Source organism: Zingiber officinale, chromosome 4A (assembly GCF_018446385.1).
Source record: "Zingiber officinale cultivar Zhangliang chromosome 4A, Zo_v1.1, whole genome shotgun sequence".
Classification (NCBI taxonomy): Eukaryota; Viridiplantae; Streptophyta; class Magnoliopsida; order Zingiberales; family Zingiberaceae; genus Zingiber; species Zingiber officinale.
Genome location: NC_055992.1, coordinates 121,847,737 through 121,867,634, shown reverse-complemented (window position 1 = coordinate 121,867,634; position 19,898 = coordinate 121,847,737). Strand labels below are relative to the sequence as shown.

The 19,898-nt window shown below is 37.1% G+C and overlaps 1 protein-coding gene across 1 annotated transcript; it reads left to right on the top strand.

The window, feature by feature from the left end:
* Nucleotides 1–7,950: 7,950 nt before the first annotated feature.
* Nucleotides 7,951–19,540, top strand: LOC121970834 (lysine-specific demethylase JMJ705-like). The gene is made up of 7 exons (XM_042521812.1): nucleotides 7,951–9,033; nucleotides 10,386–10,464; nucleotides 10,548–10,615; nucleotides 12,270–12,420; nucleotides 13,568–14,277; nucleotides 15,799–16,605; nucleotides 17,898–19,540. The coding sequence occupies exons 1-7, from the start codon at nucleotides 8,133–8,135 to the stop codon at nucleotides 19,124–19,126; spliced, it is 3,945 nt and encodes a 1,314-aa protein (XP_042377746.1). The 5' UTR covers nucleotides 7,951–8,132; the 3' UTR covers nucleotides 19,127–19,540.
* Nucleotides 19,541–19,898: the final 358 nt, after the last annotated feature.

Sequence of the window (19,898 nt, the reverse complement as noted above, 5' to 3'; positions counted from 1 at the left end):
TAGCTTTGGTAAATAAGGAAATTTAATTATAATAAAATTTCCTTAACTTTCCTTGACATGAATTAATTGAGAAAAATAAAATAAAATTTCCCAATTAACCTTGTAATGGCCGGCCACCTCATGGAGATCAAACAAGACAATTTTCAATCAACAATTAAAAATTCCTTATTTGTCTTCAGAAATTTTAAAAAATAAAATTTCCCTTTAAAATCCCTTCATGGTTGATAAAAAGAAATTTCTATAATTTTAATTTTTCAACATGTGAATAATTTTCAAAGAGAAAAAATAAAATATCTTACCTATCTACAAATAAGGAAAGAGATCTAATCTCTTTTCTTAATCTTTTGTAGAAGAGATATTTTAATTTTAATTCTCTTCAATAAATTATATCTTCCACATAAGAAAAATTTAAAATTAAAATTCTTTTAAATTTAATGGGGGCCGACCACCTAAGCTTGGGTTCAAGCTAGGGCCGGCCACCTATGAATCAAGGCTTGGCCGACCCTAGCTTGAACCACAAGCTAGCTTGGTCGGCCCCCTTATCATGGGTATGAAGGTGGGTATAGGTGGGTATAGTACTCTATAAATAAGAGGCTACGATAGAGACCGAGAGGAGGAATTGATTTTGGTCTCCCGATAAAATTAAGCATCCCGTGTTCGCCCCAAACACACAACTTAATTTTATCAATAATAATTCATTCCACTAGAGAACTATTATTGAACTACAACACCAATCCCAAATTACATTTTTGGGCTCCTTCTTATTATGAGTGTGTTAGTCTCCCTGTGTTTAAGATGTCGAATGCCCACTAATTAAGTGAGTTACTGACAACTCATTTAATTAATATCTTAATCCAAGAATAGTACCACTCAACCTTATCGTCATGTCGGACTAAGTCCACCTGCAGGGTTTAACATGACAATCTTTATGAGCTCATCTTGGGGACATTATCAACCTAGATTACTAGGACACAGTTTCCTTCTATAATCAACAACACACACTATAAGTGATATCATTTCCCAACTTATCGGGCTTATTGATTCATCGAACTAAATCTCACCCATTGATAAATTAAAGAAATAAATATTAAATATATGTGCTTGTTATTACATTAGGATTAAGAGTACACACTTCCATAATAACTGAGGTATTTGTTCCTTTATAAAGCCAATATAAAAGAAACAACCTCAAATGGTCCTACTCAATACACTCTAAGTGTACTAGTGTAATTATATAGTCAAGATAAACTAATTCCTAATTACACTACGACCTTTCAATGGTTTGTTCCTTTCCATTTTGGTCGTGAGCTACTGTTTATAATTTATAAGGTACTGATAACATCATCTTCTGTATATGACACCACATACTATGTTATCTACAATATAAATTAATTGAACAACTACAACTAAATGTAGACAATTTGACCAAATGTGATTCTTTTACAAAAGCTTAGGCTTTCAGTATACACTCTAACAGGTGCCTCATCTGAGGAAGATCCCCGGTCTCTATCCGCTCGGGCCCTCTCTTCTGCTGGAGTCCATAACGACGCTGGGTGCAAGGGGATCGACGCATGAGGTGCTTTCCCATAGGTGCCGATCGACCTCTTATTCGAGTCCCGAATGGAAAGCTGTTCCATTCGGTCCCCTCGCTCAGCCTGGCATCCTGCTGGGGAAGCTGTAGGCTCCTGCGCTTGCCGATCAGCTAGCGCCTGTTGTTGCTATTGCTCTAATATCTTCGCCACTTGAGCTTGTATTAGTGCGTCGAGATCCTCTTGCATCAGTGCCACTGTTGTGAGTTGTCTAACGTCTTCTATCTTCTCGTTCGGATGCAGGCTATGTTCCTATAGATGACGCTAAAATGATCTTGTCCGATAGCGTGAAGCTAAAAAGCCGGGGAGGTGGCAGTTCCGTTGACTAAATGAAGACTTCGCTCCTTTTTGCAAAACAAAACTAAAACCAAGGAAGGAGTCTCTGGCGTTGGCCCTCTGACGCCCAAGTTAGGAATAGAAGAAGAAGAGAAAGTACTAAGGACAGAAATTCAACTTGCCTTTCTTCATACCTGACATACTCTTTTATATTTTTCTCAGTGACCCTCCACCTTGTTAGGATGTATACTAAAAGCCTAGCTTTTGGTATAAACATTTATCTAGAAATAAGAATCACATTGGTCAAATGTCTACATTTATGATAAATATAGTTGTTCAATTAATTTATATTGTAGATAACATGGTGTGTAGTGTCACACACAGAAGATCATGTTATCAGTACCTTATAAATTATAAACAGTAGCTCACGACCAAGATGGAAAAGAACAGACCATTAGAAGGTCATAGTGTAATTAGGTATTAGTTTATCTTAACTATATAATTACACTAGTACACTTAGAGTGTATTGAGTAGGACCATTAGAGGTCGTTTCTTTTATACTGACTTTATAAAGGAACAAAGACCTCAGTTATTATGGAAGTGTGTGCTCTTAATCCTAATATAATAACAAGCACACATATTTGATATTTATTTCTTTAATTTATCAATGGGTGAGATTTAGTTCAATAAATCAATAAGCCCGATAAGTTGGGAAATGATATCACTTATAGTGTGTGTTGTTGATTATAGAACGAAACTGTGTCCTAGTAATCTAGGTTGAGAATGCCCCCAAGAGGAGCTCATAAGGATTGTCATGTTAAACCCTGCAGGTGGACTTAGTCCAACATGACGATAAGGTTGAGTGGTACTACTCTTGGACTAAGATATTAATTAAATGAGTTGTCAGTAACTCACTTAATTAGTGGACATTCGACATCTTAAACATAGGGAGACTAACACACTCATAATAAGAAGGAGCCCAAAATGTAATTTGGGATTGGTGCGGTAGTTCAATAATAGTTCTCTAGTGGAATGAATTATTATTGATAAAATTAAGTTGTGTGTTCGGGGCGAACACGAGATGCTTAATTTTATCGGGAGACCAAAACCAGTTCCTCCTCTCGGTCCCTATCGTAGCCTCTTGTATATAGAGATTTATACCCACCACATACCCACCTTCTTACCCATCCAATGGGGCCGGCCAAGCTAGCTTGGAACCCAAGCTAGGGTCGGCCAAGACCAAGTGGATGAGCCAAGTTGGTGGCCGGCCAAAGCTTGGGTCCCAAGTTTAGGTGGCCGACCACTAGAATATTAAAAAGGATTTTTATTAAAATTATTTTTTATGTGGATATCATGGTTTTAAAAGAGAGTTTAAAAAATTAAAAATTTCCTTTTATAGCTTTCTACAAAAATTAAGAGAAGAGATTAATCTCTTTCCTTATTTGTAGATTAAAAATGATGGTTTTAATTTTTGGTAAAAACTTTCCTTATTTGTAAATCATCTACATGTTTAAAAGAGAGTTTAAGATTTGAAATCTTTCTTTATTTGTTGATTAAAAGGTGGATTTTAAATTTTAAGAAAACTTTCCTTTTTAACCATGTTCATGATTTAAAAGAGAGTTTAAAAATTAAATATTCTCTTTTATAAGTTTCTACATGAGATTAAGAAAAGATTTGATATCTTTCCTTATTTATAGATTAAAAGAGATTTTAATTTTTAGAGATAACTTTCTTTTTATCCACATGTTTAAAAGAAAGATTTTAATTTATAAAATTTCCTTTTTACTAACCATGAAGGGATTTAAATTATTGGAGAAATTTTTATAAATTTCTGAAGACAAATTAGGAAGTTTTAATTAATTTAAACTCTCCTTGTTTATAGCTTGTGGTGGCCGGCCATATGAATTGATGAGAAGAAAATTATTTTTTAATTAAATAAATTTTCTTTTTCAATGGCAAAAAGAATTAAGGAAGTTTTTATTAAATTTTCCTTATTTGCCAAGACCAAGGATTATAAAAGAGGGGGTAGAGGAGGCTTCATGGTGAACGACTTTATTCTATTTTCTCCCTCTTTTCTTCCTTGGTATGGCCGACCCTTCTCCTTTTCTCTCTTCCTCTTGTGTGGCCGAAATCCTTTATCTCTTGGAGCTTTGAGGAGGTGGCCGGATCTAGCTTGAGGAAGAAGGAGAGAAAGCTTGCATCCCTTGGAGCTTGGTTGATGAAAAAATTCTTCATCCTTTAGAAGTTATGCTTGGCCGAAACTTGAAGGAAGGAAGAAGAAGGTGCCTTGGTGGTTCTCGTCTCGGAAGATCGTTGCTCACACAACGTCCGGGATTAGAAGAGAAATACGGTAGAAGACCTAGAGGTTTTTGTTTGCAAAAGAAAAGGTATACTAGTATTTAATTTCCGCATCATACTAGTTTTATTTCTTTGTAAAAATACCAAATACGAGAGACATGCGATTCTAGTATTTCAAATTTGTTTTCGATGTTGTGTTCTTTTGTTTTTCTTTTCTTTGTGATTTGATTGTTCTTTTCGGTTGACCTAAAGTTATTTAAGGAAATTAAATATTAGCTTTCCTTAAAAGGCTTTGTCTAGGCGATGGTGGTTGTTCCCATATCCAAGAAGGTCATGTGCCTCGCCATGCAGTCCTGGAAGCCAATTTTGGAAATTAATATTTAATGGAATTAATAACCTAGGTGATTTGGATCGAACGTGTTAAGTTCCGCAGGAGATCCAAGTCTAAACCTAAAAGAACAAATAGATTAAACTTTGGATCAAACGTGTTAAGTTCCGCAGGCGATCCAAGTTTAATTTAAAAGAACACATGGTAGCTAGGAAAATGTTCAGACCTTTGTACAAAATTTTTGTACAGTGGAACCATTAGGTTTTCCGAGTAGCAACCAACACACCTTCCCCTATTTAATGATATTAATTACTGATGGAAGACATCTTTGTCTTGGTTTCTTCTCATTTAATGATAGATGGAGTGTTCTCTTATATTTTTCTCTTTCCCTTATTAATTATCTGTCTTTTCTTCTTTTATTATTTTATCGGTTCATTATTTGTACAATGCCAACGTCATACCATGAGCTGGACGGATAACCCGCTCGGCTCGAGGTCCTATCCCACTCAGCTTGCTCTCCTGTCGATCAGGTTGACCAGACACTGGTTTACTCAGGTGGCTGACCGGACAATGATCCCTTCGATCGGTAAATGAACCACTTCTCACTCGGGTGCGACCGAGCTTTACTTAAGCCCTGACGTTGACCGTCTTGACTTTGACATACACCGTCACAATTGACTCGTGTCAGGTAAGCTCCTCCTTATCACCGCGTCATTTCCAAAACTTCTATTTTCTCTCTAATAAATGTTTTTTTTTATATATGTTGTTTGGGGGGGGGGGGGGGGGGGGGAGAGAGATAAGTTAAAAGTGTTTTCAAAAATAAAGTTAAATGTTAAAGTAGGTTTTCAAAAGAGTATTCACAATTTTTTTTTAAAATGATAATTTTAGGGGGAGAGCTTTAATTAGGGGGAGCATTTTTGAAAATCTTTAACTTGTGTTAAAATATTTTTAATATTTTGACTAAAGGGGAGCATTTAACTTGTTTTTGAAAATCTTAAACTTACTTTTTAACTTGTTCTTAAGGATAACTTGTTGAAAATAGTATGCTATGTTTTATATGTTTTACTGAATTTTGAACTAGGTTGCCATAATATAAAAGGGAGAGATTACTGGTGTTGGAAGCACTAAATAATCGAACCTAGTTTTGATATTGGAAAAGAGTTCAAAATTAAGCTGTGTTGTGATTTAATAAGATTTACTAAGTGTGCAAGTAGCTCAACCAAAAAGTCCTAGTAGGTTAAATTGACTGGATACTAGGCAAAGATAAAAGTCCTAGTGGATACTAGGCAAAGGAAAAATCCTAGTTGTGGTTAGACAAGTGGAAGTTTTAGTTGAGGTTAGGCAAGGAAATCCTAGTTAGTGGGACTAGGCAGGAAGACTTGGCAGATCGAGTACGCCAGAAGAGAAGTCTTGATGGGTTTGGAGGACTGAACATTGAGAGGAAGTTTTCGGGGTCGGAGGATCAGATGTCGAGCAGGAAGTCCAAACAAGTTTGGAAGATCGAATATTTGGCAACTCAAGAAACTTCTTTTAAGAGAAGTAGATGAGGATGCGTTCCCTTGAAGGGAATAGTAGACATCTGTCTGACCTAAGATTTCATGGAAATCTAAAAGTCAGGACCAGATAGTTTTGAGACTGTCAAAACTATTTTATATCAACTTTATATTATGCTTGTGTGCTAACTTTGTGTTACAGAGACATACGTAGATTTTCAAATTCTGCACACATGATCACCGACAAAGCCTGATTCTGAGTCTCGAATAAAAAATTATGACTTTCGGAAGATTTCAATATTGAACCAATAGATTGGAGGTATCCTAGGTCTGCTTGGAGGCACCTCGAGATGATTAGAGGGTCCCCAGGATGCTTGGAGGTGTCTCGGAACATCCAAGACGCCTTGAACTAGAAATGTTATCAAGAAGATAATGAGCAACGACAGTGAATCAGATAAGGCCTATTTGAGGCACCCTAGGTCATTTGAGGTGCCCCAAATGCTTTATAAAGCTAGTGTTCGACCAACATCAAAGAACAATATCATTCTACACTCAAACGATCTTCATGCTGCTCTGAAATTTGACTACGACGCTCCAATACTGCTCTAATATCGACACTCTACTTCAGATCTTTTTTTTTGTATCACTATAATTTTATTATTGCATTTGTCTTTTTTGTATACAATTTTTAAGGGTTGATAGACTTGTTACTTTTCCCATTTTTTGTAAAAGACAAATCTTTGCCTTTGAATTTTCATTCGGAGAAAGAGATTTTTAGTGAATTGTTCATCGAAAGTGATCAATGATCGTGAATCTTAGACTAGCAGCCGTTGGATTATGAACCAAGTAAAAAGAAACTATGATAACATTGTTTTGTTTGTTGTTATTTTTATATCCGCTACATACTTTCTGAAAAATATGAAAAAATGAAATAGGTTATTCATCCCCTCTAGCGCTTCTTCGATCCTATAATTTTTTTTTGGGTAAATCATATATCTAGCTTTATGATCTAACTAATCTTGGAGATGATCCCATAAAAAATTTCTATCAGTTATTAGGGTAATTGGAAAGCATAGATGGATCGTAATGGATAATTTCGCATCACAAAGTAATTTAAACTTCTCAAGCATGTGCTTGAGTGAGAATGAGTTTTTTTAATCAGTAAGGATGTTCATTGTAATAGTGATTCAATAGGATATGTTGCAACATAAATGAGAGAATGAGATTTTTTTTTTTAGTTAATTCATCTATCAACTAGTCCTAAAAGTTGAAGAGATTCCTCTGATTCACCACAAGGTAAATTTAAAAGTACCAATGACTCCTAACAGGATACAACTATCCTAATAGTTTGAGCATTATAGGCGTAAGTTGTCCCTTCGGATGAGTTTAATAGTTAGCGCATGAAATGTTATCATCATGAGGTCTGGGATTTGAATCTCGATAAAATTAAGGTATATGTCTTCCTCATGTGCTAGTCACTATTCCAAAAACTAGTAACCGTCCGTGATTTACTTTCTCCGTATTGATCTTGTGACAAATTGACAGGGTACTATGAGCAAATATATTCACCTTTTATCACCATTATAGGTGTAAGTTTATCTTGTATGAAAATCGAATCCTACAATTCATTTTATCTCTTACCATTTTCAATCAAGAAAAATGTTCATTTATAATTTCAATCAAATCAATGTTAACCTCCTTTTGTCGATCAAATTAGTTAAATGTGTAAATTTAATTAGTTTTATTAAAAAAACAAATTCAGCAAGCTTGAAAGTTGAAAGGAAGATTAAATAGCAAGATGGTAAAATGAAATAATTTATTAGATTATAGGGGTGTGAAAGAGGAATATAATAAACTACAGGGAGCGAAAGAGGAATTCACTTATCCGGCGGGCGTTCTGAAAGTGCGTAAATTTAAAGGTGGAAAAAGCGAAAACCTTTCAGGGGCACATATGTAATTCCGTTACTCTCCCTCTTCCACTTGATGGCTTGATGCCCCTCTCTCTCTCTCTCTCTCTCTCTCATCCTCTGCTCTGCTCCTCTCCCTCTCCACATCGCCGAGAAGAGCAAGCCATCAAGGCAGAGTGGAAGCTCGCTCTCTTCGACATGGACATGAGGCCATGAGGGCGATCCTGCTCCGCCACTGCTGATGGCCGACGGAGCTTCGTCGTCCTCCTCCCCAGGCGCGGCGGCCCCGGAGCTGCCTCCCCTTGAGGTGCCGCTCTGGCTCCGGTCACTGCCATCGGCCCCGGAGTTCCATCCGAAGCCCCAGGAGTTCCACGACCCCATCGCCTACATCCTCAAGATCGAGAAGGAGGCCGCCCCCTTCGGCATCTGTAAGATCGTACCCCCCTTTCCCTCGCCCCCCAAGAAGACCGCCCTCGCCAATCTGAACCGCTCATTCGCCGCCCGGTGTCCCCTCCCCAAGAAGCAGCCCCCGACGTTCACTACCCGCCAGCAGCAGATCGGCTTCTGCCCTCGCCGCCCCCGCCCCGTCCAGAAGCACGTATGGCAGAGCGGCGCGTACCACACTCTCCAGCAGTTCGAGGTCAAGGCCCGGAAGTTCGAACGCTCGTATGTGCGCCGGACCGTGAGCCGGAAGGCCGCTTCTGCCGCTGCGCTCTCCCCGCTTGAGATGGAGACCCTCTTCTGGCGGGCCTCTGCGGACAAGCCCTTCACCGTTGAGTACGCCAACGACATGCCGGGGTCCGGGTTCGTCCCGCTGCCTGCCTCGGGCAGGAGCTCCTGGCCTGATCGCGTACCGGTTAACGTCGGTGAGTCTGCGTGGAACATGCGGGGCGTGTCCCGGGCCAAGAGCTCTCTGCTTCGGCTGATGAAGGAGGAGATTCCAGGGGTGACGTCCCCCATGGTGTACGTTGCCATGCTCTTCAGCTGGTTCGCGTGGCACGTCGAGGACCATGAGCTGCATAGCTTAAATTACCTCCACATGGGCTCAGGGAAAACATGGTACGGAGTGCCGAGGGAGGCCAGACTCGCATTTGAGGAGGTGGTTCGGGTGCATGGCTACGGCGGGGAGTTGAACCCTCTCAGTGAGTCTAGTTATCTAAATATGCTCGTTTATGCAGCATTCCGATTTTCTCTTTAGTTCTTTGTGTAGCTCAGTATATCATGGTCGCATGATTCTTTTCTTCACCACCTACACTTTTAGGACTTTGCCGCCTAGGTATCGGAACAGATTGGAATAGAGAACTAACAGATATTAACGGACTCAGCTACGTTGTACCCTCTCATGAACATTTTAAGGGCTAAAAAGAAAAAAAAAATCTAGAAATCCACATGTGAAATAGTAGATCTAAAAATTTAGAAATCATGCCTGACAGTGACAGCCTTTATAACCGATCTGAAGGCTATAACCCAAGTAGAAATGTTGCATTCATGGTCTATGTGATACCTAGCACATGCTTATTTAGCCACTGAGGGGCCGCCTGGATGAATTAATCTGCATGTGTCCTTGATCATAGTAGTCAGATGTATGATCTTCAATGTTTTTTTTTTCTTTTTGGAATTGATGCGTTATCCTCTTGAATCTTGATTTGCTGCTTTTGAAATGATGATTCTGTACTAATGTGCTGAATGTTGTAATCATGTCCTTCCATCTGGTGCAATCACTGATATGGGCATGACATGGTCCTATACCATCTAATCTTGTGGCTTGTTGCCATTATAGTTGTCCCCTCGGGACAATCGAGTGGTTAGCGCATGAGGTGCTGTCAACTTGAGGTCTGGGGTTCGAATTTCGGCATAGCAAGATAAATACCTCCCTCATGTGTCAGTCATTATTCCAAAGACTAGTAGTCACCTATGATTTACCTCCTCCGTGTTGGCCTGGGACGGGTTGGTGGGGGTGCTGGGGGCAAGTGCTGTCGCTTTTTGCTAACTTGTTGCCATTATACTTGATCATAAAATTCTAGAACATGCAAATGCTTACAATGATGTGCTGCATGCTTGGAACAAGGTTATCTTTTTAAGGATTTACAGGGATGGAACTTAGTGGTTCCAAGACTAAGCCATGCTAGCACATTTTAGATGATTGCGCTTAATCAATTGCTATAAGTGTCTTTTTATTTTCCCTCCGAACTTCTGACTAATTACATACTCCAGAAATCTTCTTATAGTAATGATAAATGCTCCTTTGCTTTACATTTTATATTTTATTTAATGTTTTTGACAATTGAAGCATGAAATTTCTTTTGTAATATTTTAGTTTCTTATAAGCATGCTGTTCTCACACATAGTTTTATCAATTAAATATTAACTAAGAAGGTTGCCTTTAATAATATTATGTGTTTTTACACAATGATTGTTTAGCTACTTAAAAAGGTCATTAGAGTATCCAAATGACTTGGTAGACCATTAGTTAAAATGAATGAAACCTTGACAGTGACTTTTGCCATGCTGGGTGAGAAGACCACTGTTATGTCTCCTGAAGTATTTGTTCAGATGGGGATCCCATGCTGCAGGTGATATTTACACAGATTGATTTTGGAATCCCCACTATCCTTCCTTTTTTGTTCATTATAACTAGTTTATTTTCTTTGAGCAGGTTGGTCCAAAATGCTGGAGAGTTTGTTGTCACATTTCCTGGAGCTTATCATATGGGATTCAGTCATGGTAGGCCATGTCCTCCTAACATACTTTTACAGCAGACCTTGACTATTTCTCAATAAAGTCCTCCTATTGATGGATGGAAGCAAAGATGGTATTTGGATGAACTGTGATTTATATATAGCTAGGTACTTTTTGACAGTCTTACATGGGGCAGTTCCATTGAATGTGTCACCCACTAATTGGAGTCTGAGGAGGGGGTCAGTCGTTGCAGCCTTAAGCAGTATCATATTGCTCAAAACGTCACCCTATTTTATGGATAATCTGTAAATGAATTGAATATATATTAGCCAATGTGGAAAAGTGTATATAACTTAATAGGTTGAGTTCAGTTGATATATAGCAGAAGCAGCATAACCATAATGTGTATAAGCAGATTTATTTTGATGTAAATAGAACCTGAAGTTAAAACATTGTTGATATGAGATATTATTAGTTCTCTGTTTGAGGATAGCAGTAGTAGTATATTTTCCCCTTTTAAGTATGAAAACATATGCCTAAACAATTTCACCTTGCAGTTAATTAATTACTATAAGAATTTACTACTGACTTAGATGGCCAAATTTTGCTATAGGGGTGGTTCAAGACTTCGTTATTGGATATGCATCCATATGGGAGTGTCAACTTGAGAACTATTTCTAATTGTATCTCTTCCTTGGTTTTCTGTCTTTGCTATGCTTTCACAAAGATTTCCCCCGTAAAAGAAACAATAAATCTGATATCTTGATGTCCTTTTAATCTAGTTTAATATCCAACAATGGCTATTATGTAGTGGTATCCAAGACTTTGTGACTTAATGTTGTGAAAATTACTATCTAATTCCTTATTTAGCCAAAATGTTTGCTTTTCTTCTCTTAATCAAGAGTTCAATGGTCAAAACTGAAAACAAATGACTTAAAAATGAAACTCATGACTTCTGGGTTGGCTGAAGATATAATTGGTTTTGCTTTTAAGCTGAGATGTTAGTCATGTAAACTCCACATCTGAAACTTCTTAACCATCTGATTACTGTTTCCTCATCTATACTTTTGCTACATCTAAATGACTGTTTAATAGATGATTAATAGTAGAATAATTTTTGAATATAGTAATAGGAAAAAAGAAGAAGGATGACTGGTAAGACAACAGAACTGTGAAGATGCTATTTACAATACCAAAATAAGAAAAAAATGTCTCATCCTTTGTTCGAATTTCACTGAGAATAATTGAAAATTTAATTTGAAAATGGGGATCAGGAAATAAAGAGTAAAAAAGAATCAGGCATGGTATGAGAACACATTTATTCCCAGAAATGTATATGATTCCTTCTGATATTTTTTTCTTTTACTCGTTGGCAGGGCCAGGAGATAAAGGATGCTTATAACATGCTATTGTGTACATTTCATGTGATAAATTTAAATTGAATTATTTTGGACTAGAAACAACCAAAATTTAGTACCTTCTTATCCATCACCTTGTTATTTGCAAATCATTTTAGCCTTGATATGTTCACTGATGCTTGTATCACTCCCAATACAAGGTTCTGTAACATGAGTTTTCTCACATTTACACCAATGTCTTGAATCATGCAAACCAACAGTTTTTCAACAATAAACATACCACGTTGGTGCATTTTGGGAAGTGTTGCATAATCACAAATAGTTTGTTATTGTCTTCACAGGATTCAACTGTGGGGAGGCAGCAAACATTGCTACTCCTGAATGGTTGAGATTTGCCAAAGAAGCTGCAGTTCGAAGGGCTTCAATGAATTATCCACCTATGGTTTCTCATTTTCAGTTGCTATATGCACTTGCATTATCATTACGTACTAGGTTAGCTTTAGCAGATTGATGCATTGCAGGTTGTTTTATTCAAATTTGTCTTTTAACTATCGTATCATCATTCTGTGATGGCTTCTGTTGTTGTTTATCTTAAGTTTCTTTTGTTAGTGTTATACTGTAATCTTTTTGTTATATATTTTCATTGACACTAGTAGTTGGTTGTAAAGTATGAGGAATGTGGGTATCTCACTAAATGAGATTGATTTCATGTTGTACACTTATTTTTATTTGATTTGCTAATTTAACTGGTGCAAACAATAATTTATACTATAAGATAGAACCAACTATAATCGTCAGAGTTGTCTATATCATTGGGGTTGAAGATGCTGCGAATTACAAATCTTGGCACTTCTGTAGTTGTGTGGAGTACTCGCCTTTAGGGAGCCCTGGCTCTATTCTCATGCAACTCTGCTGACTCCTACTGCAAAGGTCATGGAACTCCAATGCAAGTAGGAACTCCGTACCCCATCCTTGAATGAATTTTCCATCTTTGGTCTCACAGTCTCTCACTTTACCGAACCAACAGTTGCTGGCTTTGGCCACAAAAGTAACAGTACATTCTAAGAATAAGAAAAATAGTAGACATTTGAATAGAACTTCATTGGTACTAGGAGTTGAGACTACAATCATGTCAGTATGATGAATATTAGCAATGGATATTCTCCAAGGTGTGTCTGTCTTCATTGACATATAGAGCATATGGAGCCCAATTGCATAATGTGGATGTCAACACTCACCATATAAGTTTAGAAATACGACCATATGCATGTGTCAATAAGTTTGCATTTTTGGTCTATATCAGCTGATTTTTTTCACAGTTGCAAGAAATGTAGTCACTCATTAATTAAATTTGATACTGTTTCTGCATTTCTTCACAACGGAATATTATGCTACGAGTTTTGCTTTGGTCATGCAACCCTGTACTTGCTAGTTTGTGTTTGAGTTCAATAGGTGTCAATGAATGCGATATGAGTTCACTATTGTTGTTGGGATGAATGTTAGAAACTTTTCTTTTTTCCTTAAGATCTGAGATCAAAGAAGAACATTCTTTTTACAAATGATTCTTTGTCTCATCATCCTTGATGTTTTAACTGTCGTATCAGAAAATATTAAAACGAATGGATGCTGCTTTTTCCAGGATGCCCATAGGCTTTGGAAGTGAGCCACGGAGTTCTAGACTCAAGCATAAAATGAAAGGAGAAGGGGAAGAGATGATAAAGAAAGCATTTGTTCAAAATGTGATTCAGAATAATTATTTACTTAGCATTCTTCTTGATAGGGGAACTTCCTGTGTGGTTCTTCCTCAGAGTGTACCTGAAAGTTCTTTATTCTCAAATTCATTGATGAGAACCCAAGTAAAAGTAAAGCCAAGATTGTCACTTGGTTTATGTAGTCAGCAAGGAGCTCTAGAAGCATTAGAGCTTTCTCCTTCGAATGCTGTTGGGTTAAGCTGGAAAACAACAGTCAGAGATTTCAATGGCTTGTTTCCTACTGATGGAAACTCTGTACAAATAGAGAGCAGCAAAATAAACTCATCAGGAACATGGAGCAAATTTCCTAATTCTGATCCCAAACATTTGCCATCTGACTCACAAAAAGTGGAAGGTGGACAAGAAGGAACAAGGCAAGGTGAAGGATTGCTAGATCAAGGATTATTGTCATGTGTCACCTGTGGAATCTTGAGCTTTGCATGTGTAGCTATCATTCAACCCACTGAGAGATCAGCCAATTATCTCATGTCTGTAGATTGTGGTTTCCTGCATAATCCCCTTGTTGATTCAGGAAAAGATAGTGGCATAGACAGAGAAAAAAGTTGGAAGAGAAGCAGAAACAAAAACATTGACATTGGTAAGATGTAACCTTAAGATTGCACTATGATTATACTTTCAGTGCAAATAATTCAAAATCAGAAATATCACCTGTTTTTTTTCAAAGATTAATGTGTTGCGAATACAATATGCTACCGATCCTGTGTGTTGAAGACATATCTATAAATACATTAGGACCTTTTTGTAATTTACAAATGTAGGAATATGAAAATGGCAATAACACAAAAGATATAGGTAGAGGGCTGCCTTGGGAAACCCTAGTAATTTTTCCTGTGTGGGATTTGCTCTATTTGTTTAGTTGTTCCCCTGTGCAAATTATATAATATCATAACCAGAAAAAATACAAACAATCTATCCCAACCATCAGAATCTGCTATGTGACAAGTCATATTTTGAAATTGTTCAACACCACTTGTTCTTTCAGAAATTGTCTGATAATTTTCAATGTGGGACAATGTTATATTACTTTCATTGTATATCTGAAATCACTTACAGTTCTTTTGATCTTTATTTTTTCATGCTATGACTAAGATAATGCTTCCATCTTTGGTTCCATTATGCTGGATACCAAAACTTATATTGGCTTTTGCTGATTAATATGTGTTTTTAGTGTTTAGAGGATGGACAGAAAGCATCAGTATTTTGTATACACTAACTTCATCTATTCATCATTTTTCTATGATCATGCAGTGAGACCACCATATAAGATTTTTGTTCAACCGACAACATCATAAAATTAAATTTAATTACATGGTAAGCATAAATAAGGTAAGTATTGGGGTCTATAACCTTCATTGTTAATTTCCAGATTCTCCATTGTAAGAATTTGCTTTCTTGGAATTTGTTTTTGCAATTTCCCCTACATTGAGAGTCTAAAGAAGTGAAGTTTTGTGTTTGATAAAGCCATGCTATTTGTGTGTCTACTACTTGGCTATTTTCACATTGATACATGCCAAAATTATGTAGGCCTAAGCTAAGTCCTTGCAGATTTGTTCAATATCCAGGGCTTGATGCCAACATAGTCCCAATATATTAGTGACTTCTTAGTCATTGCAAGACCAACAAAGCCACTGCTTTTGTTATTTATGAATAAGATAAAAATCATGAATGTTTTGCCTTAGTTGTAGTGTTGAAAGCACTGTTCTATAAGTATCCACATCACAGTTAATCAGCATCTTTCTGCTTGTTTTTCTTGTCAAGAATTTGCATAATCTAATCATATCATAGTGGTTAGACACTTGTTACATGTAACTATGTCAATCATGTGGGAAATACAATTTCCAACCTGCAAACTTGCAAAATTAATTTCAGCCTGTATTTTTGGTGTAGTAAAGTTTGTAAACTTTTCAGTGAACTTCTGATGGAGAGGTTTCATAAATTGACTCTCAGGTGGCATGCTTGTCCACAGTCACTCAGGAAATTTGTTATAAGTTTCTTTCTCTAAACTATAATTTTCTTCATGCCTAGAATTTATAATAATGTTATTTTGATTCTATCCCTTATCTTCATTTCTCATGCTGAAAATTTGTTCAAGTTTCAGACCAGGCTGAAGTAATGTCTGATGTTGGATGTCCTGGAGACACTTCTGCGCTCGATCTTTTAGCTTCTGTTTATGCAGACCTTTCAGATAATGATGATGAAAGTGTTTCACATGAAAATTCTATCCTCTTTTATAAAAATGCTGCAACAAAATCCTTATCATTAGCTAATCAAGGCTTGAGATCTGAGGTTGAGCCCCAGGTCCATTGTTCAAGAGGTGTAGCCAATGAAGATTTGGACTTGCCTGGTACAGACTACAATGAGATGTTTGCTGAAAGTTCTCAATCTGTTGATAGTTCTGATAATTTAGATGGACATGATATTGCTGTTGAAAAATGCCACCTGAAATTAGAATTATGTAGTTCAAATCAGAAAGAAAACAGGAATTTTGCAGTAGCATGCACTTTAGAAAAAAAGGAGACAACAGTAGATACTTCTAGATCCTGCAACAGAAATGTAACAGAATCTACAGATGTTCATTGCAGGGAACATGGTGAGTGTCAGAGTAGTCAAACTGGTGAACTTTGTTCCTGTAGCTTGAAGAAGGAAAAACCAACTGCTACTGTGGGAAATCTTTCTGTGAACTGTGATATCTCTAACAATCTGGCTATGCCTGAAAAATTTGCAGCAATATGTCCAGAAGCTAGTAAAGTAGATACAAAAATAATGAACTCAACCACCTCACTTCTTCATGGGGCAGAAAGAGATTCTTCCCGGATGCATGTATTCTGTCTGGAGCATGCTAAAGAGGTTGAAAAACAACTCAGGCATATAGGCGGGGGGCATATGATGCTGCTATGTCATCCAGGTGATTTGTCAAGTTAATTAAATGTCTTATGTAAACATGTTTTAGTTATTTATGATGCTTCTATGTCACTATTCCTACTTGTTTTGTTTCTTCCTTTTACCTAATTTTTGTTGTTTTGTTAAATTGCTAAGATTGCAAATAAATGCTCAGGTTCAGCTTAAAATGATTGTAGCCTGTTCATGATTTGTTTCCCTGGACCTAACTTCTGGATGTCATATTCTAGCTTGGCACGGGTTGACCTAACTACCTGATTATTGCCAGAAATCTATGCCAGAACTTGATTAAGGTTCAAGGTTAAAGTTGAATCCAATGAGAGATGCGGTCTGTCATTTGAATGGGCAATAAATCTTACACACCCATCTAGACTTGGATTGGAAACTGTTGCAGAAGAAATGGATGACTTCCACAGGAAGCAAGTTACGCAGGACTGTGGAGTTGGTGCAGGGTATAGATGGTAACCTAACAAACTCCTCACCTGCCAGACCTGATGTAGCACGTGGCACAAACTTCTATTTCAATTCAAAGATAAAATCTGGTAACCTAGTTTATTAATCCAGTTAATTGGAATGACGAACCAATTTTTCTTTCCAATCTAGCAGCTATATGTGCACTTCCCAAGTAGATCAACTAGACTTGCGTTTATATTCTTTGAACTCAAGCTGTTATAATTAGTCTGGAGCCTTTGTTGCGTTATACCTGACTCCATGTTCCCTTTGCCAAAAAGTAATTCATCTGAATTGTTTTAAGCTCCATGACTCTAAACTGTGTTTACATGGTATATGAAATTTGACTTCTTCTAATCTGATGTTGTAATTTCCTGTTTGATATTACAAACGAAATATTAAACTATATTTTATTGCCATTCCGGCATGTTCTATAATCAAACAAGAGACAATTACTTGCTGCAATTGTTTTAGCTGGATAACCTGTAGAGCAGAACATGCAGTTGTCATCTGAAAAAAATGATATAATACATTATATATTCAAACATATATTTTTTCTTCACTAAAATTTTAAATAGGTTCTGTGCCTTTGCCATTGCTTTTGACAATCATAAGCTCCGTGCTTGGGTGCCATTTGCAATCAATGAATTTAATCCTTTTTTTTTCCAGCTTTGAAACAATATACTTCATTCTTAGATGCATTCAAGTTTTGAAGTAGTTTTGTTTCTCTGAAACATGGAATTGTCCTGAAATGAAGAATGCTCTTTTTAAAGATATGTTTTCTGATGCAATGCAGTAGTAGTTGTTCCAGTAGAGTTCAACTGACTTCCCCATTAATTGCATATGCAGATTATCCTAAGATTGAATCAGAAGCAAAACTATTGGAAAGAGAACTAAGAATTGGGTACACTTGGAAGAATATCAATTTCAGGGAGGCGGATAAAGAAGATTTAGACAGAATCAAGGCAACCTTGGGGGATGAGGAAGTCATACCCACAAATAGTGATTGGACAGTTAAATTAGACATCAATCTATATTATACTGCTAACCTAAGCAAATCCCCCATCTACAATAAGCAGATGCCCTATAATCCAGTGATATACAAGGCTTTTAGCTGCAATTCCACTGGTAACTCCCCAGTTAAGTCAAGGGCTTCGGCAAGGCGTGCAGGCAGGCAGAAGAAAATAGTTGTTGCTGGTAGATGGTGTGGTAAGGTTTGGATGACAAACCAGGTACACCCCTACTTGGCCCAAAAGAAGGAAACTGAGGAGCAAGGACAGATTGAATGGCAAAATTCATTTGAAAATGATCAGGATCTTTTAGATCAGATATATGTAGATGATTCAAATGGAGTTCCCCTCAAAAGTAATTCAGCAGCTGATTGTCAGGCAGCAAAATCTTCCAAGAAGAGAAAGAAGCCGCCTCAGAAGGAAAAGTATAAGAAACGCAGATGCACTGTGGCAAGTGGAAATTCAAAAACTGATGACGAACCTGGAACTTCTGGATCCTCACTTAAGAAAACTCCGAGAAGTCGCCAGCTTGGACAAGATGCCAACATAAGTAAACGGAAGTCTAATTTAAAAGATGAAGCAGGAGGTCCTAGCTCACGTCTTAGGAAACGACCCTCCAAGCCCGATGAACTCAAATTGTCTACTAAGCAGTCTAAGAGGAAAGGTAAAACCAATCATGTTGCATATCTTTCCAAGGAAGAGTATACATGTGATATTGAGGGATGCAACATGAGCTTCAGTTCAAAGCAAGATTTAACATTACACAAGAGGGACATTTGCCCTGTCAAAGGGTGCGGTAAAAAATTCTTCTCACACAAGTATCTTGTACTCCACCGCAAGGTACACATGAATGACCGGCCACTTGTTTGCCCATGGAAGGGGTGCCAGATGACCTTCAAGTGGCCATGGGCCCGGACTGAACATATAAGGGTGCACACTGGTGATCGTCCTTATGTCTGTCGGGAACCAGGTTGTGGTCAAACGTTCCGATTTGTATCTGATTTTAGCCGTCACAAGCGGAAAACAGGCCATTCAATAAAGAAAGGCCGAAAGGCTCAAGCTGTATAATTTGATGAGCCTCATTCACTGATGGATACCCTGGATACTTTAGATTAATGCTATTGATTTCAAGTGGCATTACTGGCTACTGGGTGATCAGGTAGAGTAGGAGCCTCACTATTTTTTATTTTTATTTTTATTTTTACCTTCTTGGTTAGGCTACACTAATGTTGCCATCATTATTCCAATCATATTTAACATTTATTTCTAAGTTATCTATATCAATCAGTTGGAGACTGATTTAGATGTGGGAAGTGGTTCTGATGGCTGGCAGTCATCAGAAGGGCAAGCTTAACATAACTCTAATGTCGCAACTTGTTTCACTTTGTTAATTGCCTTTGTTACAATAACTGACATTCTTATTTTCAATGCATTGTATAAGAGATTTACTCATTCTGAAATGTAAAGGATATTTTAGCAGTATTTCCTCGAGTTGGTTTTACCATTTTTGTTTATGTTTCTTTTCAGGAAGACGAATGTTAGAGAAACACAAAACTAGACATTAATCCTCATCATTTATGTTTGTCTTTTCGGTCAAAATTCCACAATATTCCAAGATATAGTTTTTGCTGTGTGATTCAGTATCAAAATTCTACAGATGCAATCTTGAATTTATTTTATTTTATTGGGTTGTTAATAAATAATTTACCATCACTGAAATATATAAAATTCATCGTTGCAATATATATATAATTTATTTATTTTAGAGTATATTATATGTATTTAGTATTTAAGATTTTAAAAATTAGGGGTTATATGATATCATTTTTCCTTTAGTTCA

Bases quoted from the DNA above. Each gene is read 5' to 3' on its own strand.
- LOC121970834 (XM_042521812.1), top strand. From the start codon at position 8,133: ATGGCCGACGGAGCTTCGTCGTCCTCCTCCCCAGGCGCGGCGGCCCCG. The intron at 10,465-10,547 runs GTGATATTTACA...TTCTTTGAGCAG, and splicing joins ATGGGGATCCCATGCTGCAG to GTTGGTCCAAAATGCTGGAG. The intron at 10,616-12,269 runs GTAGGCCATGTC...TTGTCTTCACAG, and splicing joins TCATATGGGATTCAGTCATG to GATTCAACTGTGGGGAGGCA.